The sequence below is a fragment of the Oryctolagus cuniculus genome, chromosome 4, assembly GCF_964237555.1.
Source record: "Oryctolagus cuniculus chromosome 4, mOryCun1.1, whole genome shotgun sequence".
Classification (NCBI taxonomy): Eukaryota; Metazoa; Chordata; class Mammalia; order Lagomorpha; family Leporidae; genus Oryctolagus; species Oryctolagus cuniculus.
Genome location: NC_091435.1, coordinates 1,721,988 through 1,749,935, shown reverse-complemented (window position 1 = coordinate 1,749,935; position 27,948 = coordinate 1,721,988). Strand labels below are relative to the sequence as shown.

Genomic DNA, 27,948 nt, shown 5'->3' with positions numbered 1-27,948 from the left:
CAGAGGAGGGGCAGGAACATCAAGAGGCTCCTCCGGGCCGGGCCAGGGCTGGGGCCGGGGCTGGGGCCGGGGCCGGGGCGTAGCAGGTAAAGCTGCCGCAGCACTGGCATCACCTATGGGTGCTGATTCCAGCCCTGCCTGCTCCACTTCTGATCCTGCTCCCTGCTAATGAGCCTGGGAAAGCAGTGGAGGATGGCCCGTGCAGCCACGTGGGAGACCTAGAAGAAGCTCCTGGCTTCGGCCTGGCCCCGTCTTAGCCATTGTGGCCATTTGAGGAGTGAATCAATGGATGGAAGAGTTCTTTCTCCCTCTCTCCCTCTCTGTAACTCCGCCTTTCAAATAAGTAGATGTTAAAAAAAAAGAAAGAGAAAGAAAATCCTGCAACACAACACGCTGCACCTGAGTACAGGAGATGCTGGTGGACTCTGAGGTGAGGCTGTCAGAGGAGGGGCTGCGTCTGCCAGGCCGGAACTGGGCTGGGCTTGGTTTGTTACTGCCACAGTGACAGCCCAGCAGGAAAAGAAGGATGCCCACCCCAGATATAAATCCCATGAGCCCAGTCCCCATGACCGACCGGAACACCTGGCTTCTACTTAGCATTTATGAGGCACACACAAGAGCACCCACAGTTCAGGGACAAAAACCAACAGAAGCAGGCTCAGCTATGGCTCAGACTGGAGACTGCCAGACAGGAATTTATGTTCAAGGTTTGCATGGAAAAGGTAAACAACACAAATGACAAGATAAGGAATTCCAGCACAGAGAGGCGAGCTGTAACAGTCAAACAAAAACACCAAAAATAAGAAATAGAGAGAGATGAAGGCTGCCTTCAGTAGCCTCACTGGTAAACTTCAAAATAGACCACTGAAGTTATTCAAACTAAAACAAAGAGGAAAATAGTAGAAACAAGCAAAAACATAGCAAGTAAAAGCCTTAGAATACTTTCAAAGGTACAACATATGTATAATTGGAGTAACAGAAGAAGAGAAAATGGAGCAGAATATTTGAAAAAATGATGGCCAAGAATTTTCCAGAAATGATGAGACACCGCATCTGTTGAGAAAACGAGGTCAGGCTACTTAGCCCAGAAGCTGACAAATCTGCTATGTAACTGGTTACCTACACTGTTGTCTGTAAGCACGTATGACATTGGGGGAACAGCTAATCGCAGACCTTCCTTTACTTCTTTTTAAAGTTTTGTTTACTTGAAAGTCAGAGTTAGAGAGGGAAGGAGAAAGGGAGGGAGGGAGAAAGGTAGAGAGGGAGAGAGAGAGAGAAATAACCATCAGTTGGTTACTTCCCAGATGGCTGCAACAGCCAGGATTAGAGCAGCTCAAAACCAGGAGCCAGAAGCTCCATCCAGGTCTCCCACATGGTGGCAGGGGCCCAAACACTTGGGCCATCTTCTGCTGCTTTTCCCAGGCCATGAGCAGGAAGCTGGATTGGAAGTGGAGCAGCCAGGAAGCAAACTGCCACCCATAGGTGATGCCGGCCTAGCAGGCAGAGGCTTTACCTGCGAAACCACACGGCCAGCCCTGAGCACAACTCTTCCGTGTGCTCCCCCACCACTGTGAGAGCGAAGGCAGACCCTCTGTGCTCAAGCACCACTGTGAGAATCAAGTGTAGACTTCCTGTGTGTGCTCACCCCCACTGTGAACATATGGAGGTGAGACCCTGTGGTCAGCCCTGCCGTTGTTCTTTGACCTGTCCGATCTTCCTGGAGTGCAGTTCCTGCATCATAACACCACAGATCCGAGGTCAGAAAACCCCAGCTAGAATTTGAATATTTAGTTTGTCAAAGGTCCATCATTTTCAAAGTGCTAAAAACCAGAGATAAGAAAACATCTGAAGAAAGAGAAACAATGGCACGTTGCACACAGCGGAACAGGGTAAGAAGTACAGCACATCTGCCATGCAAGTCAGATGACAGGGAAGACGATGACGTGACAGCTGTGTAGACTATACACAGATTTTCATACTCAGCAAAGCATTTTTCCAAAACAAAGGAGAGAGTGCGGGTGCTGGACAAGGTGGAGTAAGCTCACTGCAGCCTACTGCTCTGACAGATTACAACTGAAAACTCTGGACAATGTACAAAGAGCAACTGATCACTCATAAAGGCTAATAGGCAGATCACAGATGAGACCTAACTTAGTGAAATATCCGGGGACAGCCGTGGGGCACAGGCTAAGCCACTGCTTGGGGCACCCACATCCCATGTAGGAGCACCCAGGAGGAGAAGGTTTAATCCACCAGGGGTTGAGGAAGGTAGCAGACTGGGCTCTCCAGAGCTGCCGTCCTGACCAGTGGGGCGCTCCGGAGCTTTTAGGGAGTGCAGACGAAGGCTGGGCTGTTGCGGGCGGGGCGAGTGAGGAAGGCAGGGCTGGACAACCAGGCTCGGCAGCTGCTTGCTGGGCTGGTAATGGAGTGTCTTTATCAGTCTCAGACATCAACCCAGTTCCTTGAGGAACTTGCTGATGACTCGACCTTATCATAAAGGCACTGCAGGACGTTCTGCACAATCAAGCAGCTACGAAATGTTACTTGGTTGGGAGCTGAAAGAGGCAAAGTGCTGCGTTAAGAGATTGCAGTGTTTCATTAACTAGTATGACGCCCACTCAGCCTAGAGCCCATGCTCAGTGTGCCCTTAGGGACCCCTTAACACCGTGCGTGTTACAGTGAACCCGATCTCTGGCCATGATGCCGCGGGAGGCCACATCGCAAGTTCAGCTGGCTTTCCCAAGGCAGTTCTCGAATCCACAGCAAGCGTTAAGTCTGAACAGACACTAGTCAGTCAAGGCCCAGGAGCTGGCGTTTGTTCACCAGAATATGAAAAGTGTATTCAGCACGGTCTGACGGGGGTGACTTCCCAATGTCCATCTGCTCTCTCCCGTTCTGATGCAGGGTGGTCCCGTGTGAAAACGCAGTTTTTCTGTCCAGGGAGAGACCTGTAAGCCAAACCACACGGGTGGAGTCCAGCTTGTTTGGTTTCTTAAGTTTTTTTTTCTCTTTCACCCTCCCTCAAGGAGGTCCAATGGATCCACCCTGGAGCTGTTTGCTGCCCCAGTGCGGGGAACAGACCCTCAGGAGTTATATACACGTTCCTGGTCACTCACACACACACACACACACACACACACACACACACGAGTGTGGGGGTGCGGGGTAGGCAGCGAATCCTGTTATTTTCACCCCGCCTTCCCCTTGCTTCTGAGCCCCAAGGGCCACCCCGTGACCCCATGACGTGGAACTGCGGGGCGGCGTGGGCGGGTGGGTCCTGAGAGGAGCCCCATCTTGGCGAGCGGGGGTCAGATCGCAGCGGAGTTGGAAAGGGCGGCCCCGGCTCCGCGACTCGGCCTCGGGCGGGCCACTGCGCTTTCCTGGCCCCGAGAGGCGCGAGGCTGACGCGGCCGGTGCCCGCTGACACAGAGGGAAACGCCTCGGGAAGCAGCATCAGACTTCGGCATAAAACCCAGAACGGACGGGGACGCGGCGCCGCTCGCCAGGGAGAGGCCGAGCCCGCGCCCGCGCCCCGCGCCCCGCGCCCCGCGCCCCGCGCCCCGCGCCCCGCGCCCCGCGCCGCCTGCACGGCCCTCCAGGGGGCGCCCCAGCGAGCGAGGCCGCTCCCGCCGCCGCGGCGCCCGGTTTCTTCTCCCCAGCTCCTCAGGGCTCACGGCCGCCCGGCCTCCTGGCAGCAGGGCCCTCCCTCCCGCGCACGGGCTGCCCGAGGGGCCGTGGGCGTGCAAACCCGCGCGGGCCGGAAGGGCGGCCGCCGAGCGCCTCCCGACAGCCCCTGCGCGCGGGGCGGGGCGGGGCCGGCAACGCCGGGGCGGGGCGGGGCGGGGCGGGGCGGGGCCGGCAGCGCCGGGGCGGGGCGGGGCCGGCGGCGCCGGGGCGCTCCTGAGGCAGAAGCCGGCTGTCTGGGGACCCCGGGAAGACCCGAGTGCTCGCCAGAAAAGTCGCCAGATGGAGCCGTGGAGTTAAGAAGCACGATGGGGCCAGGGCCGTGCCGCGGCTTGCGGGCGGCGGCCCCCTGACCCACCCCCTGCGGAGGCGCGCGGGAGGGCGGCAGAGGGCCTGGGCCCCTGCACACCGGGGGAGACCCGGATGGAGCTCCGGCTCCTGGCTTCAGCCTGGCCTGGTCAGGGCTGTTGTGGGCATTTGTGACTGTGTCTCTTGGCGTCACTCTGCCTTTCAGATACACGGATCTTACACACACACACACCCCACGCACGGCAGTTCTCAGTAGGGGGAGGGCAGTACCGGGCGGCGGGCTGCGCTGGACGCGGGCTATGTGCAGGCGGCAGACTGGGTTTGGGTGGGCTGCAGCATCATGTGCCTGCCCCACGCCTGGTCTGGGTTCTGCCACCGCTGAGCACAGTGCCCCTGGGCCCCTCCCTGCCCGGCACCGTGTGTGGCTGCAGCTCTGGACTGAAGGCCGCAGGTGGCCTAGCGACCCTCCCTCCATGCCTCCAGAGGCAGGCGAGGAAGCCCCCGCGTGACAGTCACACCTGACCCTGCCTGTATGTGAGCATCTTCTGCGTCAGATTTTCCTTCGTTACCACAGCTGACCACGCCTTCTGTTTCTTGCTGGGCCTTGGAATATCACATATGACATTAAAAAAAAAAAAAAAAAGTGGCAAAAATAAGCGTCAACGTGGTTGAAAGAAGACATGGCGTTAACAGCAAAGGTATCAAGGGAGAGGATTCAGGTGAGGGAGAAGGAAGCGCCAGTCTGCCTCCTCCTAGACGACAACTGTGTGGCCGGAACTCGTCTGATGGAAACCTTAGAACGCCACAGCCTGGAACGTGGCAGTACCCAGGGGTATGTGGTTCATTTCAGCTGAGTGCACTAAGGCTCCCCATCTCCAGTCCTGCAGCCCACCACAGGCAGCTGTGGGGCACACACTCCTGGAGCAGCCTGCACACAGCTGGACGGAGCCAGTGAGCAAAAGGGACCCTGTCCTCCACCTGTGAGATCCGTGCTCTGACGACAGGTTCTGATCACAGAGGTGCATAGACTTATGGGAGATCTGCGGTGTGACTTCCGCTTCTCATCATACAGGGATTTTCTCCATGTGGCAAGTTTGTGCTCTCATGACTGCTTCTCATAGCGGTGCACAGAGGTCATGGCCACTGTTGCCAGCCCTCGCCACCCCTCATCTCTCTCTACCATTTTGGGAGCTAGACATTTAATATCTAGGACATCAAAATCAACCGCAAATTTGAAATTCACTGCCCATGCCCAGGGAAAGGAACAGACTCAGAAGAGTGCTCAGGCTTCAACTTCCCACCCCAGGCTGACCCCTGCCACAGAGACGGCCAATACTACTACTAATGGTCACAATAATGGAGAGAGGAAACGGGGGAGGGGGAGGATCTGAGTTCCGGAGTTACCACATTATTAGTGTCAAAGGGCCAGTTTTCAACAAAAAGTCACAAGGAAGCCAAAAAAAAAAAGGGCTTGGTCCATTGAAAGAAAAAATAAAATGAACAGGAAATGTGCCTGGAAAGTACCTGGTTGCTAACCCACTCGATGGAGGCTTCAAAACGAACTGTCTTAGAGATGCTCAGAGGGAGCCGGCGCTGCGGCATAGCGGTATAGCCGCCGCCTGCAGTGCAGGCACCACGTATGGGCGCCGGCTGGAGTCCCGGCTGCTCCACTTCCCATCCAGCTCCCTGCTGTGGCCTGGGAAAGCAGAAGATGGCCTAAGTCCTTGGGCCCTGCACCCGCGTGGGAGACCCGGAAGAAGCTCCTGGCTCCTGATCGCTGGGGCGCCAGCCGATGTGGTCAATTGGGGAGTGAACCAGCGATGGAAGACCTCTCTCTCTCTGCCTCTCCATCTATCTCTGTGTAACTCTTTTAAATAAAATAAATCTAAAAAAATATATATTCTCACAGAACTTTAGGGAAATGTGATCAAGCCAAGAAAACCGAGTAGGGGGCTGGGTTGTAGTGTCATAGTTCAAGCCGCTGCATATGGTTTGTCTCGGCTGCTCTGCATCTGATCCAGCTCCCTGCTAATGCGCCTGGGAAAGCAGAAGACGGTACAAGTGGGCACCTGCACCCACTTGGGAGACCCAGATGAAGCTTCTGGCTTTGGTCTGGCTCAGTTCTGGCCACTGGGACCATATCGGGGTGATCTCTCTGTAACTGACTTTTTTTTTTTTTTTTTTTTTTTTTGACAGGCAGAGTGGACAGTGAGAGAGAGAGACAGAGAGAAAGGTCTTCCTTTTGCCGTTGGTTCACCCTCCAATGGCCGCCGCGGCTGGCGCACCGCGCTGATCCGATGGCAGGAGCCAGGTGCTTCTCCTGGCTCCCATGGGGTGCAGGACCCAAGGACCTGGGCCATCCTCCACTGCACTCCCTGGCCACAGCAGAGAGCTGGCCTGGAAGAGGGGCAACCGGGACAGAATCCGGCACCCCGACCGGGACTAGAACCCGGTGTGCCGGCGCCACAAGGCGGAGGATTAGCCTATTGAGCCATGGCGCTGGCCTGTAACTGACTTTCAAATAAATCAATCTTTTTTGTTTTAAAGCCAATGCACGAACATTTAAAATAGCAATATTAATAGAAAACCTAAAAGGAAACCCAAACCAAAAAAGTTCAGGAGGTGAAAAGTATAATAAACAAAAAACTCACTAGAGGGATTTTTAAAAACAGATTTGTTTGAAAGGCACAGGCAGAGGGAGGGAGAGGTCTTCCATCTGCTGGTTCACTCCCCAGATGGCTGCAATGGCCAGAGCTGGGCCGATCTGAAGCCAGGAGCCAGGAGCCAGTTCTAGGTCTCTCACGTGGTACAGGTGGCCCAAGCACTTGAGCCACCTTCTGCTGCTTTTCCAGGCCACAGCAGGGAGCTGGAGCTGAAGTGGAGCAGCTGGGCGCCCATATGGAGCAAGTCAGCACCCATATGGGATGCAGGCAGAGGCTCAGCCTACTACGCCACAGCACTGATCCCCACCCCCGGAGATATTTTTAAGGTTTATATTATTTACAAAGTCATATCAACACACTTGAAAACCTAGATTAATATGACTTTCTAGAAAAAATATTAACTAGTTCTAAAAACTAGACATTGAATGTAAGTATGGAAGAAACTGGCACAGTATTAAAATATCTAAGTTCCCTAAACAAGACATCTCCCAGGTTATTAAAAGATCTACAAAACTTGTAAAAATCTTTTTACTTATTTTATTTGAAAGGCAGAAAGACTCTTCCATACACTGGTTCACATCCCAAATACCCGCAACAGCCAGGGCTGACCCAGGCGGAAGCCAGGAGTCAGGAACTCACGTGGGTGGCAGGAACCAGACCACTCCAGCCACCTGTTGCCTTCTAGGGTGTGCGCCAGCAGGAAGCTGGAATCAGGAAAGGAGCTGGGACGGGAACTCACATGCTCCCAGGTGGCATCGCAACCACTACACCAGATACACACTCCTACCAAACCTCAACATGGAAACTCAACTCTGACCCCAGGAGAGCATGAAAAAGAAATGCTCTACTTTCAACTACGAGTCTACATCCAAAACTCTTGAATTAGCAAATCAAACCCAGCAGTGCATTAGAACAGTCGCTCACCATGGCCCATCAATGTCCCAGCTCATGAAGTCGGCAGAAGTGTTCCTCCCACCCTCCAGCTCCTCCTCGGTGGGGGCTCATCTGCCCCACGCAGTCCCACCTGTGCATCTGGGTGATCCTTAGCCTGGTCAAGAGGACACGTCACTTTGACCCTCACAAGGCTCTGCCCACCGCACTGTGGTGAGTCCCATCCCCCGAGTCGGAGGGTCTCAGATGGTGAATGCTGGGGTCTGGAGGCGGCTGTGGAAGTAACCTCTTAGGGGCTGGGAGTGTGAGGTGGACCACAAGGTGAGCCAAAGCCAAGAAGTAGTGGGCATTGCAACTATGGGGTACACATCTGTGTGCCAAGCCAGGCCGCCGCAAAGCACACACGGAGCCCAGAGCCACTGGTGCCCACCATGGCCCCACCTGGGTGGCATTCTGCTGCCGCAGGCTCTTCTTCAGAGCAGGGCCTGCCCTACCCTCTGCAGCACATGCCCAGGACAGGGCCTGGCAGCCTGAGGGGCTTTGTACACTGGGCTTTTCAGAGACCCTGTCCTAAGGGCTTGGTCTGGTGACAGGATGAGGGTCAGTCTGCATTGTCTGAATGTGTGTGGGAGAGAACCTTCTGGGATGCAGGTCCCACCACAGGGTGGGGGAGACCTGACCTTGGGAGATGGGTACAGCCTCCCATTGCACTCCAGGGATAGTCAGGCTGTACCCACGCTGACTTGGTGTTCCTGTGGGCAAGGCATACTTGAACTACGCCCAGGTCCACTTCTGATTTCTGTCCTGGACTTGCTGACCCGTGCCTCCCAGTTCAGAGCAGGCAAGGGCCAAGGACGCAGATCACATCACTCAGGCAGGGCCTCTGAGGCGGGGGCGGCCTCTCCCGGAACCAGGCAGACTTCCTGGAGGAGGGGGCAGTGTGGGGGTGCACATGCAGTGCCCACTGGCTTGTGTTTCAAACAGGGAGCCAGGTGCCTACATGGCAAAGGCAGAGAACTTTCTCCCCGTTCTTTGTATGCAGCACCCAAGTGCAGACAGGAGGCACTGAGCAGGGGGATGACTTGAGACAGCCCAGGCCACCCCGCCGGGCCACAGGTGCCGAAATGTAAAGACTGCTCACACGTTTCACATCAAGTCCCGGCACCTCAGCTTACCCAGCTCTCCACAGGATCACCACTCTGAGGGGTGGAACAAGAGACAAAGTGTCTTAACTACAAGTGTGTATTAAACCATTTTATTGGAAACTGGTTAAAAAGTAAGGCACTCCAAATCGTACAGTTCTCTTGAGGTTACAATTCTGTGGCTGCTCTTAGTCCTCTTTCAGAGAAGCGTCGTGGAGCAGGGCCCGCCTCTCATGCCTGCGTGCTGCGCACAGGGTTAAATACTGCACGTGACAACGGCGGCTCTACTTTGAGCTCAGCATCCTACATTCACCAGGTGTGATCTACATCCATGCTACTGCACTACAGTTCATGACGTCTACCACAGTGTCTTCTAGAATACAGGGACAAAGTCAGATTCTGATGGCTGGTGGCTGCTGCGATAAAGTACTTAGCAATGTTCTGTAATACTTTTAATTCTGATCAAATGCCCAAGAAGTCAGAGAAGTAAGACAAAAGAATTTGAAAGTTATCTTCCTTTGTGTGAAAACCAGAAGGTAGAAATGTCAATTCTCAGACAGACACGCTGAAAAGCCTGACCAAGCGCTGGTGGTTTCTTCCAGTACTCGGGACCGAGCCGTCTCCCGAGTGTCTGATGCCGAGGCCCCGACCTCTCGGCGGCTACGACTGCTCATCCCAGGCGCTGTTCTCCCAGTGACCCCTCAGCGGCTCGGGCTCCCAGCAGCTGCACTTACTCCCACATTTCCCGGGAGGAGCTCCTCACACAGCTGCCCCATCACCCACTGCTTTCCCTGACAGGCAGTGCTCGGCCACGAGATTTTGCTAAAGTCACACATCTTGATTTTAAAGAAACGTATCACGTGCGGTACCTGCAGTCCCACTGCTGAACTTACAAGAAGCACTCTTTAACACACACGGGCCACAGTGGCTGGAGCTGGGAGTGGTCTGATAGCGCACGACAGTCGCTAGCGTTTCCTGGGTCAAGTGTGGGTCCCAGACACACCTGCTTTGGGGTACACAGCCCCACAGAGGGGCTGCCTGGGGATGTGCCCTTCTTCTTGCTCAGGCAGATCTGCCATCCCCCACAATCCCTAAACACTCACCTCCCAACAGAACAGGCAGGGAGAGCAGTGAGACTGTGTGATCTCTGGAGAGATTGCACACGAGTCCTCGGGGCTGGAGGCAAAGGGCAAACGGGGCACTCCCCAGCCCTACGCAGGTTCCTCGGAGTGACTGGCAGTGCCCTTGGCACGGGGCCAGCATTCATGTTCCCACAGTGGAGAAGATCCTCGTGTTCTATTACAGAGATAAACTAAAAATGCCTTCCAATTAGGGATGTGACCTCCTTACAGGGAAACTTTAATGAAATGTTTTAGGTGAGGAGAAAAAGTTCAAGAATCACTTTAAAAACACACAGAAAGATTTAAGGCCATAGTAGCCGAGGTCAGGAAGTAAATCCGCATCAGACCGTGTACTGGAACTGCGTTTTCAACACTAACAGTGGGGTGGCCACATGTGTGCATGCGCACACAGGTTCACGGGGAATGCCAGGGGCTGCTCCAGCTTCCCGCGACAAAGGCAGGCCAGCGGTCACTCCTGCTGTGAGCCTGCTGGTGGGCAGGGCGACCTCCGGAACCTGCTGCTGCCGCAGAGGACGGAGTCTGCAGTCAGCTCACAGTGAGATGGGAACTCGCACGTTTCCTGCTCGAAGTCAGAGCCCCAGTGGTCAGACGTCTCAAGTGACAAAGGACAGAATCAAAGACGACAGGGGCACAGTGCAGTCCTTACAGCACAGCTCCCGCCCGGCCCGCAGCAGCTCCGGGCCGGCCGGCGGTCAGGAGTGTGTCTTAGTTGTTTTCAAATCTGGCATATGGGTTTTCTTCTTTAAACAAACCTGAAAACAAAGTGAACTTGAATTAGAAACTGACTCACTCAGCCAGAAACAAAATTTAGGAAGGTGATACAGGTTCACTAAGTTTCACCACAAGATTTAACGGGGCTACAAGGAAGCAGGCGTTCTAAGAGCAGGTCCAGACGCTGCAGGACACGTCTTTGATGGAAGCACAGCTGACGTGAAGATTAAAATAAAATGTGCTGGAAACAAGAACTCTGAGAGATCCTAGGAAAGACAGATTGATTTGTTGATGCTTACAAAGAGAAATTAAGAAATTTAAAGCCAATGTTTCTTTCCAAGCGGCTGGTTACCAGCATTAGAAACACAAAGCAACTCCAGGTTAAGGGGAGTGTCCCTTTGAAAGCTGTCAAACTTTCAGGATGAAGCGACAAGAACTGAGACAACCATCCATGAACTGAAGTACTGTAATGTCGCTGGAACACGCTGTGCACGACGGTGGTGCTCGCCGGGGACGAGAGCTCGTCTCTGTAGGCAATGCTGACACTTTCAAACACACTTGTGCCCGCTGCCTGCCTCTGTGGCATCTTTTAGTCACATGAATGTCAGTGAGATGCCGAAAGGCCCTTTGCAACTGCGTGGAAAGCAAGCAGCCCCAGGCCAGAGATCCCACAGGCCTGTGTTCCACAACGTGGGATGCAGCTGCCCAGAAGGGAGGGGACCTTCCAGAAGCCCTGTTGCCACTCACACCGTCCACAGGCACCTGTGGAAACATGTGGAACAGGGTGGGCGGGGCAAGTAGAGACAACAGGGCAAGCACTGAGTCAGGACAATGGGTCAGGGCCAGTGGCGACAGCTGTGCCAGAGAACCCTGGGAACTGATGCAGCACCACCCAGAGTGTGCAGCAGAGGGGCAGCAGGGGCGGCCCGTGCCCCCGCCTCCCTTCACAGCACACTGGACTTCCGAGAAGGCCTGGGCAGAGCTAGCCAACGCCAGCAGCCCGAGCACCACCGAGCCCCATCAGAGGGGCCGAGCCCACGGGCTCTGAGCTTTCATAAGCCACATGCAGAGGGCAGTCGCTGGCCTCCTGGGTTTTGTAGTCTTCCCGGAAGACTGAAATGAGTTAGTGATACCGTAATGTCCCTCATGAGTGGAACCTAAAGTACCCTAAAATAGGCTATTTCCTCACACAAGTAGAAAACTTGAAAAAAGAGAAAAAAAAGCAAAAGATTCTGGAAGGTTCCTATCAGCTGGAGCCTTTACCACAGTGCTCAAGGAAAGCACAGTGGAGGCTTTGCTGGCCCAGGGGCCTGTGGGCGTGTGCAGCCAGCCGGCGGTCCAGCTTCTGCCATGTCCAACAAACAGGAGACACTACTAACTCAGGGCTTCATGTAACCACAGAATCCACTAAACCCAAGAGCAGATGGCGGCAGTTCGTGTCCCACGAGTGAACGCCGTGGAATCTGGGGGCCTGGAGACAATCCACGTTCCCACTCATTCCAGGGAGTAACAGGTGTCCACCTGACACACTTACTCACTCCCGCTCCTTCAAGGCTATCCTTGAAATCTCTGCAAACCAACAGGAACGAAACCTCTGGGAGACGCGGTCAGAACTACTGCGGCCTCCCCCCGGCCGACTCCACCCGACAGGAGAGGAGCGTCCTTCGTGAGAAGACAGGAGTGAGAGCCACAGGTGTGGCTGCAGGGGCCAAGCCAGAGCCGGAGTCCAGACACTCTGAGCGCTGCCAACAAGATGACGAAGCAGCGAACGGGTCACTCTGCCAGTTCTGATACACACACGAAACAAGCACACGCTGGAGAGAAGACTCCTCGTGAAGGGTCTGGTTGAGATGAAGTCTTCCAGGGTCTCCTCTTCCAAGACAGTGAGAGGACCCAGTAAGGACAGAACCTGCTGGAGCACAGCCAGCTGGCTGCCCTTCTCAAGAGACATCTTCCTGCTCGGATGGAGAAACCCACAGAAAAGGGACTGTACCCCAAGCCCAGCTCCACTTTCGCTTGGCACTTCCAAGACCAAAGGGTGTGGCGACAGCTCCTGACCAGGCAGAAGACACAACTCTTACCGTATTTTTTCCTGATTTCATCGTGCCTTGACTTCATCTCTGCTCTCCTAAAAAGCAAAAAGAAACACCATGTAGCAGGGCACAGGGCACATGGGCTCTCAGGAGACGCACCCGCCAGCCCCCAGCAGAGGCAGGCCTCGGGAGACGCGCCCGCCACCCCTCAGCAGAGGCAGGCCTCTGGCGGCTTCACCGCCGCCCAGCATCACACCAGGTGGAGACAAACTCAGCCACTGCGACAGGCAGGCCGAGGGTGCAGCCAGTACCGGAGTGCGCTAACGCCATTTTCTTCTTGTCAATGAATCTGTTCAACTGCCTGACACTGTGGACTTTTTTTTTTTTTTTAAAGTTTCCATTTACTTTAAAGAGCAACAGAGAGAGACAGGAAAAGAGAACTGCCACCTGCTGGCTCACTGCCCGGATCTCCATCCAGTTCTCCCACGTGGCTGGCAGGGCCCCAGCACTGGGGCCATCGTTTGCTGCCTCCCAGCAGGAAGCAGCAGGAAGCTGGACAGGAAGCAGAGCAGCTAGGATTCAAACTGGCACTCTGGCACGATATGTGAGCACCCCGAGGATGCTCAACTCGGTGCGCCAGAGCGCCCGCCCCGTACACTGCTGTCACCTTGAAAAGCGTTCTCCACATTTGGAGAAACACACTGATCAGAAAGTCTTATGCCAGGTCAAGAGGCTGACTGGGAAGCTAACAAAGCTTTCATTTAGGGATACCTGAGTGCAAGGAGAGAGACAGCACAGAAGTCTGTGCAGCTGCCACCCTCCCAGCTGCCAGCACCTCAACCCAGCCCTCCACGATGGTATTGGGGGGGGGGGGGTAGACACGACCCCTGCCCTGTGTCTATCATCAGAGCCAGGTCACCAGACAGCTGTGACCTCAAGTCCCAAGTCTGCCCCTGGGCTCATGGCCCTTTTTCCTGCCTGTCCACCACCCTGCAAGTGGCTGGACTAACAGGCATCAACAGCCCGACCCCCTCAGCAGTGACAGGAGCAGCCAGGCCACATGGCAGAGCCTGCCAGCACCAGCAGCAACCATCTGTCACCAAGCAGACGCTGTGGGCAGTCGCCGTCTCCCTCTCGTTCTGAGGACCCAGGGGAGCCCGTGGACACTGGGCGTGTTCCTCATGTTTAAAACCAGGAAACTCATGACTGGAAAACACCCTTCCGTGGCCTTCTGGATCCGCACCCCGGAAGTGAAGGAATCCTCCCGACAGGACAGAGCTCACCTCTCCTCCTGCCGGACCCGCCTCTCTTCCCGCTCCCTCATGGCCCTCTCGTCACTCTTGTCCGGCTTCCGGCTCCTCTTCCTGCGGCAGCAGCAGCAGCAGCAGCAGACGGCGATACCCAAGAGGACGGTGCCCCCCATCACAGACATGGTGATGATCAGGGCCTCGAAGTTCACTGCAACCCAAACACACACGTGAGAAGGGAGGCCGCCAGGAGCAACACTCCCCAGGGCGGGGCCCTCACACACCGCCAGCCTCGTCCGGAGTCTTCTTTCAGCCCCACACCGTGACCGCAGCTTCGCGGATCACAAGTGCATATCCAGACCTGAGACATCGCCACTCGACTGCAGTGAGACTCAGAGATGGGTTCAGTCTGATGCAGCTTTGTTCATTATTTAAGTCAAAGTCAAGAACACTACACTGCTTCCAAGAGAAACACGCCTCCTGCAGAGCACATACTGCCCTCTGATATGAAGCAAGGACCCGAGAGGCAGCCCAGGGCAGGGCCGCCTTCGCGTCTGAGTCTCGTCAGTTCTGTGGGGTTTGAAAAGAGCTGGCCAGGCACCATCAGATCATGTTCTGGCTTCCTGTTAGAACTACAAATGCAGATAGAATACAAGTTTTACAATCTTTTTCAAGAGCTACAAATTAAAACCCATTAAGATTTTTCTATTCAATTCAAAGCAGAGCTGGATTCATTCCAAATGCTGCGCCCCCCCTTTTTTTTTTTTTTTTTAAAGATTTACTTATTTATTTGAAAGGTAGAGTTACAGACAGGCAGAGGTAGAGAAAGAGAGAGAGAAAGGTCTTCCATCTGATGGTTCACTCCCTAGATGGCTGCAATGGCCAGAGCTGTGCCGATCCGAAGCCAGGAGCTTCCTCTGGGTCTTGCACATGGGTGCAGGGACCCAAGGACTTGGGGCACCATCTACTGCTTTCCCAGGCCACAGCAGAGAGCTGGATGGGAAGTGGAGCAGCTGGGACCTGAACCGGCACCCATATGGGATGCCAGCACTGCAGGCGGTGGCTTTACCTGCCACTCCACAGCGCCAACCCCCTCAAATGCTGCTTCTGCAAATATGCTTTTCAATGCCATTACAGCATCTTCTAGAAGACAGGGCCGACAGCAAACTTCCTCTGAGCAGCGGGTCCACGGACGATTCCAAAGTTAAAATCTCCCACCACACAGAGCCATGCTTTCTAGCCTCCTGTTCTCTCAGCTGCGGCAGGTTTGGAAAGTGAAGTTTTTCAGGTAACTTGGCCTCAGCAGGAGGGAGGCTGACACCCAGTGCTCTGGGCGTCCACAGTCCACCCACTAGGCCTGCTGTGAAGATGCCCCTCCTGGGAGCTACTTGCGCACTGAGCGCATTTTTAGCCTCTAACCTCGTCTTCAAATCAGCAGAAGTGTCACACCTGATCAAATGCTGCTTGAGCTTTAAAATCATGCCTTTCCTCCTCTGACCTGCTCGTACAAAGGAAGCTGCAGAACATGGTGGTGGCATGAACAGAAAGCAGGCCTTCACTGGAGCAGACATGGTGGTGGCATGAACAGAAAGCAGGCCTTCACTGGAGCAGACATGGCGGTGGCGTGAACAGAAAGCAGGCCTTCACTGGAGCAGACATGGCGGTGGCGTGAACAGAAAGCAGGCCTTCACTGGAGCAGACATGGTGGTGGCGTGAACAGAAAGCAGGCCTTCACTGGAGCAGACATGGTGGTGGCGTGAACAGAAAGCAGGCCTTCACTGGAGCAGACATGGGGGTGGCATGAACAGAAAGCAGGCCTTCACTGGAGCAGACATGGTGGTGGCGTGAACAGAAAGCAGGCCTTCACTGGAGCAGACATGGGGGTGGCATGAACAGAAAGCAGGCCTTCACTGGAGCAGACATGGTGGTGGCATGAACAGAAAGCAGGCCTTCACTGGAGCAGACATGGCGGCGGCATGAACAGAAAGCAGGCCTTCACTGGAGCAGACATGGCGGTGGCATGAACAGAAAGCAGGCCTTCACTGGAGCAGACATGGTGGTGGCATGAACAGAAAGCAGGCCTTCACTGGAGCAGACATGGCGGTGGCATGAACAGAAAGCAGGCCCTCACTGGAGCAGACATGGTGGTGGCGTGAACAGAAAGCAGCCCTTCACTGGAGACGGCATACTTTTCTAGAGCCCTCTAGAAAAAGCAATTCTAAAAACCGATGAGATCAGTGACATTTTCCGGTTAGCAGCTGACACTAGTTATCAAAGAAAAAAGAAGTCCTGTCACAATGGGAAGCAAAACTAGGGGCCCCTTTTGTGTTCACCCTGCAAGGCCAAAACGCAAGAATCTCTACCAAGGAATGCAAAGGCCAAACGGAAGCGCAGAGGCGACAACTGGCTTCTGAACAAGAGGCACATGGAAAGGGGCTCCCTTTTCTCCGAATGAGCGCATACTGAAGTTCCTGCAATAAAACCTCCGCATATCTGCTTCAAACTGGATACAATGATTCCAAAATCATCTGTAAGAGGAAGCACCCTGTGTAGGTGGCACCTGGACCTCTGGAGAAACCAGGAAGGCCCTGAGTGGCTCCCCCAAGATCCTCCATTCAGCTCCCGCTGACAGGGGCCCAAACAGCCCTCCTTCCTTACTGCGGGGCCAGGCACAGGGCCACCCTACCCCTGAGCACAGCTCTGGTTCCTTCTCAGCCCTCAGATTCAACCAAACTTGGGATGAGGGGGCACCCCGTCCTTGTGAGCTGCACTCACATCCTTGACTGCTTCTCCTGTGTGGCTTACGTGTCCTCCTCCTGGGCTACGGCCATGCGGGACACATCGAACAACTATGACAGACTGCTGTCAATCTCATCTGGGCAAGGCTGGATTCATGTTTGGCAATCCTTGTAACTCGGGGTAGGGATTCATCCACATGAGAATCACAGAAAACACCTATCCCCGTAAAAGGCAGTCGACATCATTAATCATGGGAGAAATGCAAAACAGAACCACAGTGAGAAGGGACCGCACACTCCCTAGATGGTCTAAGCTGGGACGGCTGACTACCCTGAGACGGGAGGAGGTGGGGCAGCGGGATGCCCCACACTGCTTGAAGAACACGACTGGTACAGTCACTCAGACCTGCACGGCAAACCGTGTAAGGCTAACCAGAGCTGTGTGGAACAGTGAGGTCAAGGGCGACGGGCAGAGTTTTCTTTCTATGAGAGTCAACAGCAGAACAACTCCGTAGTGACGGGCGGTCAGCACAGTGGCCGCCCCCGAGGTTCTGACGGGAACAGGCTATCAGGCTCTTCCGGAAGTGCTGGACATGCCCTGCACAGTCTGCTCTGAGTGGGGAGAACCTGTATCTGCATGCAGAAGTTCACTGTGATTTGCAGAATTTTCAGGAAAAAAAAGAAAAGAAGGCACTGACGAAGCAAATGAACACAACAACTTACCCCAGCACACACCCCAGCGTGCAGAACTCAGTTTACAGAGAGAAGCAGGTGGCAGGACTTTCGTGACCGGGTAGTCCAGACATGCCTTGTTAGTGTTGCACCACAGACACTGTAAGAGATCAACAAAGCAGCAGAATGGCCAGGACCTGAGCACCACCCACTGCTCCTACGGCCTCTGCGCACGGCCGCCCCTCTCCCCCGGGCCACTGTAATGCCGTGGCCTCCCAGTGCGTCTGCGTTCACCCTCACTGCCCTTCAGTCAACGCCCTACAGCTGAGCTCCAGGTCGCCTCGCCCAGCAAGGCCACAGCCTCCGCGAGCTGCCAGGCCCCGCTTGCAGTCTGCTTGCTCTGCCTCGAGCAGCCTTCCCGAGACCGCCGCCGCAGGGCCCGCCCTCACCACACTGCTTGGCTTCTGAGCAGCTCCACACCCTGGCACCCCAGGCACACACTGTGTGCATCACACCTTGTCTGCGTGAGGGCCTGGCCCTGAGTGTGTGGGGGGGGGGGGTCACGTGGGGACCATGGCAACCACTCTGTGTAGAAGGGCCCCAGGCATCCTGCCTCAGGCATGAACGGCTGCTGTTAGGAAGGTGACGCAGAGAAGTTTCGAGGCTTCTCCCAACGCTGCTCAAGCCCTCCACGAGTCCGGGAGCCCGCATGTCACATCGCCCTGCCGCGCTCTGCCATCAGCCCAGGGCACACACCACAGCAAAGCACAGGGCCCACACGCGCACCGTGGGTAACGACCGCCAGCCTGGCCGACCCTGGCAGGTGGCAGAGGACACGCAGCATGGGCTAGAGAAAGGCCAGCCAAGCACCTCTGCCTCACACTTTAGATCATGTTACAGCGCTACTCGAGTTTTAGGAAGCCCTGACTTCTGCACCCCAGGCTAGAATGCATGCCTGTTATAAAACATCAAAACACACACTGGGCTTGCATTCTCAAGGCTACTTACACACCCAGAGCCCACGCTGGAGAGCCGCTGACACCAGCAGGGAGGTCCTGCCTGCTCTGACCCCGGGAATAGGTTCCCTGTCAGTGGACTATCACGGACAGGTTGGAAACTTCGCGCTAATCCCCACTTTCAAACAGCTCCCACTGTGACTGTCGGACCTTCCGCTTCCATCACAGCTGTACCACAGGTCATGGCTCAGGAGAAGACACAAGTCTCACTTGTGGTTGTTTATTTGATGTCAAAACACACACAAGGTAAACAACTCGGGAAGCACCCAGGACACACAGTAGCCAAAGTGCCTCTAACGTACTGGGTTCAGGCTTTCTAGGGACTCACATCCTTCCAGAACCCCCGACATGCCCTGGGCCTGGAGCCGGCCCGTCTATGAATGCCTTGTCTTCCTGACTCGCTGTCTCCAGTTAACAGTGGCCAAGTGGGGGTCAGGCCTCCAGATAAAGCGCAGGGCCTGAGTCTTCCCCACGGCTCCAGCCACCTAACCTGGCGCTGTTATCACACCTGCCCCGGGCCCAGCGGCACAGATGCTGACCTGACTGCTCACAGGGACACCCAGGGGCCCAAAGCTCCCCCAACACAAGACACAAGCCACAGTCGCAGCTTCCTTCAGTTTCTGCGTATGCCCCACGGGCTGACACACCCACCTGCCTGCACCCGCGGCCAGGGTCACTTCTTACACACAGCGAACGTCTCACAACAGATATCACCTAGCATGTCTTCCCCAGTGAACCCTACTGTCAAGGAAAGAGTCTTCAACACCCCATAAAAACCTGACCCAAAAGGGAGGAAAGGCGTGAGACCCCACAGGAGGCTTCCGCTACCCCAACTGTCGTCCGCTTGCTGGCCTTGCTCCCAGGGCTGACCGCACAGCACAGCGCGGTCATTACACAGTCAAGAAAGGGCTTCTTGGTAAGGCAGTGCCTGCTGCAGGAGCCAGCTAGGGCCGGCCACAGCGCAGGTACCCATGCTGACAAAGCCACAGGGACTCTGAACACTGTCACAGATCAGATGCCAAGTAAGCATGCGCACCACCAAGTCTGGGTATCCCCCAAAGGCCTGGTCCCCAGTCCTGTGCTGCTGGATGAATATTAACGGTGACGCACTGAGGGTGGAGACGCACTATTATACTTGGTGTCTAGGAGATGGCCCAGTCGTTGGGGGCTGGCCCTCTGACGGCAACGTTGCTGGGCCACGCCCTCGGGCAGTCCTGTGACAGGGCCGGCTATTTAAGCCAAGTTGGGCCTACAGTCTCTGCTTCCCTGTGCAATCATCCCTCCCCCATCCTCCAGCCTCACCAGACGCCTATCCAATGGGGCTGCCCGATGTCATCTGGGAACCCCCAAGGTGAACTACACTTTCTTCCTCCCTAGGAGGTTCCCCCCAACGATTTCTGTTCCAGTTCGAGAAGCTGCCTAAGGCATCGGGCTCAGCAAGCGGCCAGAAGGGACTCACCCGCACCATCTCTACTCCCCGGCCACCTGCCGCAGGGACACTGGTGTGCACAGGTGGTGCCTGCACCTGCCCGATGAAGCCTAATGCACTTCAAAACACCCCCAGATCCCACACAGCAGGAGCCTGAGGCACACAAGTGCGCTCCGGGTGCTCTGCGTGACTTACCGAGACGTTCTTGAGGCACTCTTCACAGGTTTTGTTTGTGTTCTGAGAGCATGCTGCGAGGAAGACAAAGAAACCACTGAGAGGAAGGCAACGCAAACATGAGCTCCGACCACGCGGGTGCAGACAAGCTCCAGCCTGGAGTTATCCAGACTCTCCTGGGAACACACTGCCTTCAAGGTGCAGGGAACAAGGTTCACCAGACCCTGCTGCGAGCAAGCGCCACAAAGAGCAAACACACAGCTTCCCTCCATCAGGGCCAAAAAAAAAAATCAGTCTGCTTTAGCCATGGGCCTTGAGCCCTCGGCCGTGGGGACCACCACTCACCAGCAGACACACTCTCTCAAGAACCAAACGGTCCCCATGCGAGGCCACAGCAACACCCGTGTTCTCAGGCCTACAGATCTCATGAGGCCTACGGCCAGCACTCCCCAGGCAGGGCTGTGCTCTGGCCCCCAGGGAGGCGGCATCACGGCACCAGCCAGTTCCCATCACACGCAGCACCCAGGACCCCGTCCACTAGCCACAGCACGGTGGACACAGGAAGGGGCCACATGCCACAGCTCTGGCACTCAAGCTATCAGAAGCAAAGGACTACGGCGCGTGTGAGGACGCCCAAATCGGCACCAGGCGGCCGCTCGCTGCTCCTCCCACCATCCACTGAGAGCGGAGAGCCCGAGGGTGAGCATCGTCCGGCACCAGGAAGGGCAGACACGACCTTACACACACGGACGCGGCGAAGGCTGGCAAGCACGGCAGTGTTCATGGTGCCTCTGTAAACAGGTCTGCCAGCAGCTCCTGAAACAATCCCATGCCCGCCCCATGGCTCGACACTTCCACTCTCAGGGATGTTATCCAAGACAGACCTGTGCAGGGCTGCCTACAGCTCCTGAGTCTGTAACCACAGAGACACGCTGGAGACAGCCCAGACGCCGTTTCCAGGTGGGCGCAGTCACTCCACGACAGCGTCCTGCCTCTTGAACCTGACGACCATTTACAGCCCTTGTCTACACTCCCGCGCAGCGGTGTTCTCTGCACTGTCTACTTGCTGAGTTCTTCACTTAGCGGAGGACTGCCCTGTGACTATGAAGTACACAGAAAGTACGTCACTGTGAAAATTAAAAGGGAGCAGAGGGAGGGAGGCAGGGTGGGAAGCATTGCAGCATTATGGGCTTACATGAAATACGTGAAATGTGTTCTCATTATATAAATAAAAATTCTTTTAAAAAAATTCAAAACTGTAGGGGCCGGCACTGTGGCGCAGCGGGTTAATGCCCCGGCCTGAAGCATCGGCATCCCATATAGGTGCCAGTTTTAATCCTGGCTGCTCCTCTTCCAATCCAGCTCTCTGCCTTGGCCTGGGAAAGCAGTAGAAAATGGCCCAGCTAGCGCTGCGGCTCACTAGGCTAATCCTCCGCCGGCAGCACTGGCACACCAGGTTCTAGTCCCGGTTGGGGCGCCTGATTCTGTCCTGGTTGCCCCTCTTCCAGGCCAGCTCTCTGCTGTGGCCAGGGAGTGCAGTGGAGGATGGCCCAAGTACTTGGGCCCTGCACCCCATGGGAGACCAGGAGAAGCACCTGGCTCCTGCCATCGGATCAGCGCGGTGCGCCGGCCACAGCGTGCCGGCCGTGGTGGCCACTGGAGGGTGAACCAACGGCAAAGGAAGACCTTTCTCTCTGTCTCTCTCTCACTGTCCACTCTTACCTGTCAAAAAAAAAAAAAAAAAAAAAAGAAAGATGGCCCTACTCTTTGGGACCCTGCACCTCAGTGGGAGACCCTGAAGAAGCTCCTGGCTCCGGATCGGTGCAGCTCCGGCTGTTACAGCCATCTGGGGAGTGAACCAGCGGATGGAAGACCTCTCTCTCTACCTCTTTCTGTAACTCTGTCTTTAAAAAAAAAAATTCAAAACTGTAGGGAAAAAAAAGGAAGGACTAATCTACGTGAAACATGGATGAATCAGAAAAGCAAAGGGAGTGTGCCTCCATGGCAATCAGGTGGAGAAGAGGGAAACCCTCCTGGGGGAACACCAACAAGGGCTGCCCGAGGGCAACCATGCAGAGGAGGGGCCTGGCCTCTGCGTGATGGCACCCTCACAGGCGTAGCTCTTCCAACGGCACACTTAGGCTCCTGCGACTGTACGAAAAGCTTATTTGAAAAGAAAAGTCAACCACTGGACTTGGGTTAATGACATGTGCAGGGAGGTACCGGGGACGGAACCAAGGCTATGCTGGACACATGGACAGGTGTACCTACCAAAACAAGGTGGTGGGAACTGCTCTGTGGCAGAGGGTTAAACTGCGGCTTGCAACACCAGCATCCTATTCATGAGTGCTGGTTCGAGTCCCAGCTGCTCTGCTTCCCAGCCAGCTCCCTGCTGATCTGACTTGGAAAGCAGCAGAGGATGCCCGAGTCCTTGGGCCCCTGCCTCCTACATGGCAGACCCAGATGGACTCTCTGGCCCCTGGCTTCAGCCTGCCCAGACCTATTGTAGCCATTTGGGGAACAAACCAGTGGATGGAAGATCTCTCTCCTTTCAAATAAGAAATAACTTTTTTAAAAAAGATACAGCATTTTATTATGTTCACTAGGCGAGGCTAACCCAGGGTAAACTGGCACTTAGTTTGAAAGAAGTCTTTTTATTCAGTAGTCTAGTTCTGCCTTCCATTTTCTAAACAAAATCCTGTTTTATACGGAAGCACATTCTGTCACATCATTCTATAGCAATTCTTGGCGAACAGTACTCTTTTCAGAGCCCTTAGTGGTGTGACCGGGGTGATGACGCTTACTCACTGTAAGTACACACGGCGACACGGCTCATCTCAGTCAGCCCAGGAAGGTAAAAGGATCAGCAACCATGGGGGAGCACGTCACACTGAAAAGTCCCCAGTGACGCGCGCTGTGGGGAGGAGGGAGACGCCAAGGCAACCCACAAAAAGCAAAGAACCCCACAGTGCTGGGGAGGGGTCAGGAGCACCCTGAACTCCTGACTGAAAGCCTCGGGCCTACCTTCACCCACTGAAAGGCCTGAGGCACCCAGAGCCCAGGCCTCGGTTTCCACAGGCTGCTCCCTATAAAGAGCAGCCATGGGTCCTGGGAGACCCGGCCAACGCCAGAACAGCAGCAGGGAAAGGAAAGCTCGCCATGCCACAGGGCAGCACACACTTCCAGGTGACTGGCACAGGACGCAGCACCAGCTTGGAAGGGGCCCTCCCGCCACATCCAGAACGGCCCAAACTCCCAACAAGCAATGGCAGCCGCGGCTCCGATCCTTCCCACAAACCTGCCCACGGCTCCACTGACGGGAAGTGAGAGAGGGCCACGCAGCACCTGCAAGCGACCATCGGGAGGTACCCACTGCACAACCACCGGAGCGCTGCCACAGGCAGGAATCCTTGTGGCCGGGAAGACCACAGCGTGACTGGCAATGACAAAGCCACTCCCACACACTCCCACAGGACAGGCACCACCTAGGAAGAGGGCTTGGCACCTTCAAAGTGATCAAGGCCTTAACAACATGACAATGGGACAGAGTGACAGATGTGCCTCCTGCAGGGCACTGAACACACAGTCACAGAGACTCCTGCCAGAGCTCAATCAACTTACAGGAAACGAGTGAGACCAAATTGGCTTTCTGACAACAGACACAGCTGAAGGGGCTGCTGAGCTCAGTGTTGCTCACGGGCCATAATAATCAAATGGAACCTGTGACCCTGGGCAGGGCGTTATCACTGGTAAAATCTGTGTATGGACTGGAGGCTGAACCAGGTATTCAATATCCTGTCCGCGGTACATGTCCATATTCTGATAATTATATTCCACGGAGGTACACAGAAGAACGTCCTTGTCCTCTGGACACATCGTAAGGGAGTCAGGGCTAGAGTCACCCCAGCATCTTACTCCCAAATGGTCTGGCAAATAACCAAGACCAAGAATGCAACCTGTCAACTTACAATACACAATGTTTAAAGTGAAATACGAACCATATTATAAATTTAAGAAGGTTATAATACGTAGAAGAGAGAGGGCACAACAAAGCCAACAGAGGGAATGCAGAGGGACAGATGGGGACTCGGAGGGGACGGCTCCGGTGCTGTTCCTTCAACTCCACTCTCGAGTCCGTCTTCAAGTCGTCCAGGAGAAGCACGCCCTTCCTCCCCACCAGTCTGTCCAAGAAGCCACAGGGGACTGAGATGGTGTGGCAGGGGATCCATCTTAAAGCTTCTTTCTGGCATGTGGGTCTCGAGTGAACTGAAAACACTGAGCACCCAGAGACACACCACCAACTCCACCCAGCCCCGCCCTCTCAGCTCCCAGACACACCAACTCCACCCAGCCCCGCCCTCTCAGCTCCCAGACACACCAACTCCATCCAGCCCCGCCCTCTCAGCTCCCAGACACACCAACTCCACCCAGCCCCGCCCTCTCAGCTCCCAGACACACCAACTCCACCCAGCCCCGCCCTCTCAGCTCCCAGAGACACACCACCAACTCCACCCAGCCCCGCCCTCTCAGCTCCCAGACACACCACCAACTCCACCCAGCCCCGCCCTCTCAGCTCCCAGACACACCACCAACTCTACCCAGCCCCGCCCTCTCAGCTCCCAGACACACTAACTCCACCCAGCCCCGCCCTCTCAGCTCCCAGAGACACACCACCAACTCCACCCAGCCCCGCCCTCTCAGCGCCCAGAGACACACCACCAACTCCACCCAGCCCCGCCCTCTCAGCTCCCAGACACACCAACTCCACCCAGCCCCGCCCTCTCAGCTCCCAGAGACACACCACCAACTCCACCCAGCCCCGCCCTCTGAGCTCCCAGACACACCACCAACTCCACGCAGCCCCGCCCTCTCAGCTCCCAGACACACCACCAACTCCACGCAGCCCCGCCCTCTGAGCTCCCAGACACACCACCAACTCCACGCAGCCCCGCCCTCTCAGCTCCCAGACACACCACCAACTCCACCCAGCCCCGCCCTCTCAGCTCCCAGAGACACACCACCAACTCCACGCAGCCCCGCCCTCTCAGCTCCCAGACACACCACCAACTCCACGCAGCCCCGCCCTCTGAGCTCCCAGACACACCACCAACTCCACGCAGCCCCGCCCTCTGAGCTCCCAGACACACCAACTCCACCCAGCCCCGCCCTCTGAGCTCCCAGACACACCACCAACTCCACGCAGCCCCGCCCTCTCAGCTCCCAGACACACCACCAACTCCACGCAGCCCCGCCCTCTGGCGTGGGCCCCTCTGAACCAACAGAGGCCCTGGGGAAGGGCAGGAAAAGCGCCCAAGCCTCTTCCTGTCCCCAGCACACTCACAACAGGGCTGGTCTTCAATACGGACAAAAACATCAAAGTTAGTCCTCATTAAAACAACCTCAAAGCTGGGAAAAGGCCACTCTGTCCTCAGCTGAAATCACATCAGTTGGCAAAGGCCGGCCAGAAGCACTGGGAGCTGCTTCAGACAGGCAGTGTCTCCCTCCTCTAAGGAGTCGCCCACTGCGCCCCTCACCCCGGCACGAGGCCCAGGAAAGCACGGGGGAGGAAGGCGGGTGCGTTCTGAGGCCAGGCCGGAATAGCGAGGGATTGCTGGGGACCCCTAACCTTGAGGCTTCAACTTAGAGTCTAGTTATCCATCTCCTAAAAAAGGTTTATTAACTTACTTGAAAACGTTACAGGGAGAGGAGGACGGAGAGACAGATCTTCCATCTGCTGGGTCACTCCCCAGATGATCACAACAGCCAGGGCCAGGCCAGGCCAAAGCCGGGAGCTTCCTCTGGTCTCTCACATGCGGGGCAGGTAGTGACAACCACTACGCCCCAACACTGGCCCCACCACTTATCCATTTTAAAGACGTTTCAGTCCCATTCACCTCAGAAACTAAATGAAAAGACAAAAAAAAAAAAAAAAAAAAAAAAAAAAAACCCCACCCTGTGGGGGCGCACCGCGACCACTGCTTCCCTACAGGTCAGGTCGGTCCATCAGGTGCAACAGACACCCTAGCATGGGTGAAGAGAAACTCCATTAACACAGGGAACTGAGTGAGCATGCGTCTGTCACCCGGCAGGCTGCAGGCCCTCAGTGGTGGCAGAACAGCTTCCAGAAGGGCCCTGTCCCCCTCCGCGTGGTGAGCAGGCCCTGAGAGCGCCCCATCGATTCCAGGTGACACAGCAGGGCAGAAATGGCCATCCCACTTCAGCAGAAAACAACGGGGGGACGGGCGATACCGCGTGCACACTGCCTCCACCTTCCTTAGATCTCTCTCTCTCACGACAAAACCAAACTTTCCCGTCCAAGAGCAGCTGGCAGGACGCGCTCCTCACTGAGCTGCACGGGCCGCCACGCGCCTCAGGGAAACCTGCTTAGATGGCAGCCGGAGGTCCGTGTGGGGACCCTCCTCCCCAGGAAGCTCTGGGCCCACACCGCTCAAGTGGGCCAAAGGCTCCACGGAGGTGCCTGTACTTCCGTCAGCTGTGGCCCAGTGTTAGGGCTCCCAGCGTCTCTCCTCCTCCGCGGCGCCGAGACTGAGCAGTGTCAGCTCTGGGCTGACGCAAGACGATCTCCAGATCCACTCGACACCCCGAGAAGAGGACAACACGTTGCAGCAGCAGAGTCGCGTGGTTCCTACAGCGGCAGGCAGCGCCTCATCCCCGGCTGCCGGGAAGGCTGGCGCTGGGGCTGTGGCAGCCCTGCTCTCCAAGGACAAGGCCGACCCAGCGTGACACCGCTCCCGCCATTCAAGGGGTCCTGTGAGAGGAAACCCCCCCCCCAGGCCTGAGCGTCCCCAACGGGAAACAAACGGTGCGCCTCCACCCGGAGAAGGAAGCGCCTTTCGGCTCCCACACCAGAGCCAGGCGCTGCCTCAGTACCCCAAGGGGGGCGGCGCGGGCCTCTCCTCCCACACCCTCTGCAGCGGAGCCCCCCCCCGGGCCGCCCCTCCCAGACGACAGCGCTCCCTCCCTCGCCATCGCCCGCTGCCCTGGGCGCGCCCATTCCCGTGGGTGAGAAGCGTTCACTGCACCTGTGCTCGGAACTCAGCTCAGGCCAGAGCTCCCTGCACAGCACCACGCAACTCGTCCATCCAGAAGCTTCCGGTCAGCCGCGCTGCTAACGCCACCAACCCGGAACACCGGAAACAGGCAGAACCCCACTGGAGTAAACATAAGCTCGCAAGAAGCGCGCTGCTACGCTGGCGTTCGAGGACCCGCCAGCACCTGGGAAACAGGTGAGAAAAATCCGGCCGCTAACGCCAGTCGTAAGGACGTGACACAGAGCGCAAGGGGCGCCTCGGGCTCTGCAGCACACGGCTAGTGTAGTCTACACCGCAGCCACAGGGACATTCCCCAGCCCTGAATCACCTGCACGAAGCCCCACCCTCACACACCCGACGCCCCCAACTGCCTGTCAGTCTCCCCAGGACCACGCGCGGCCACCACCGCCCTGGCCTCGCACCTGGCGCAGGGGGGACGACCGACGCAGTGCCCACCCAGGGCCGATCGGCTGCGTCAGAAGCGGCCGCCAAGGCACTGGTCCCCATAAAGCCTTTTTCCGCGCCCGAAGGCGTAGCTCTGAGAACTCTCCAGCACGGCCCAACTCCTGGGGAGGGGCACAAGGCCACACCGCCGCTCCCCGTGCCCTGGGGCGCAGGTCACGGGGGCCGCGCTGCGCCAGGCGGGCCGCGCCCCTCTCCCGGACCTGGGCCTCCACGGTCACGCGCGAGCGGCCGCAGCAGCTGGACGCAAAGGGCGGGCTCCTCCCCGCCCGCGCCCGGGGCCCTCGGCGCCCCCGCCCCGACAGCAGCCGCCGCCAGACGCGCGCGACCCCCGGGCGCCGCCCGCGACCCCGACCCCCAGGGCCCGGCCCTCACCCGCTCCGGGCGGCTCCTGCGCGGCAGCCGCCGAGACGAGCAGCAGCAGCAGCAGCAGCAGCGCGGCCCCGCCGAGAGGCAGCCCCGAGCGCGGGGTCGGCCCGCCGGGCGCCATGGCCGCTCCCTCGGTCCGTCGGCGCCTCAGGCGAGCTCCGGACGCGACGCCAGCCCCGACCGTCTCCGCCGGGCAGAGGCGCGGCGCCGGAAG

The 27,948-nt window shown here is 56.6% G+C and overlaps 1 protein-coding gene across 1 annotated transcript; it reads right to left on the bottom strand.

The window, feature by feature from the left end:
- Positions 1 to 8,786: 8,786 nt before the first annotated feature.
- PTTG1IP (PTTG1 interacting protein) lies at positions 8,787 to 27,948 on the bottom strand. Its single transcript, XM_051839978.2, has 6 exons — positions 27,741 to 27,948; positions 19,873 to 19,925; positions 17,284 to 17,392; positions 13,859 to 14,033; positions 12,624 to 12,670; positions 8,787 to 10,583 (listed from the first exon to the last, which is right to left on the bottom strand). The coding sequence occupies exons 1-6, from the start codon at positions 27,853 to 27,855 to the stop codon at positions 10,537 to 10,539; spliced, it is 546 nt and encodes a 181-aa protein (XP_051695938.1). The 5' UTR covers positions 27,856 to 27,948; the 3' UTR covers positions 8,787 to 10,536.

Excerpts from the sequence above, each read along its gene's own strand:
- PTTG1IP (XM_051839978.2), bottom strand. The coding sequence starts at position 27,855 with ATGGCGCCCGGCGGGCCGACCCCGCGCTCGGGGCTGCCTCTCGGCGGG. Across the intron at positions 14,034-17,283 it reads ACGCTGGGGTGTGTGCTGGG|TGAACTTCGAGGCCCTGATC; the intron begins GTAAGTTGTTGT and ends TTTGGGTTGCAG. Across the intron at positions 10,584-12,623 it reads TGAAATCAGGAAAAAATACG|GTTTGTTTAAAGAAGAAAAC; the intron begins GTAAGAGTTGTG and ends CTTTGTTTTCAG.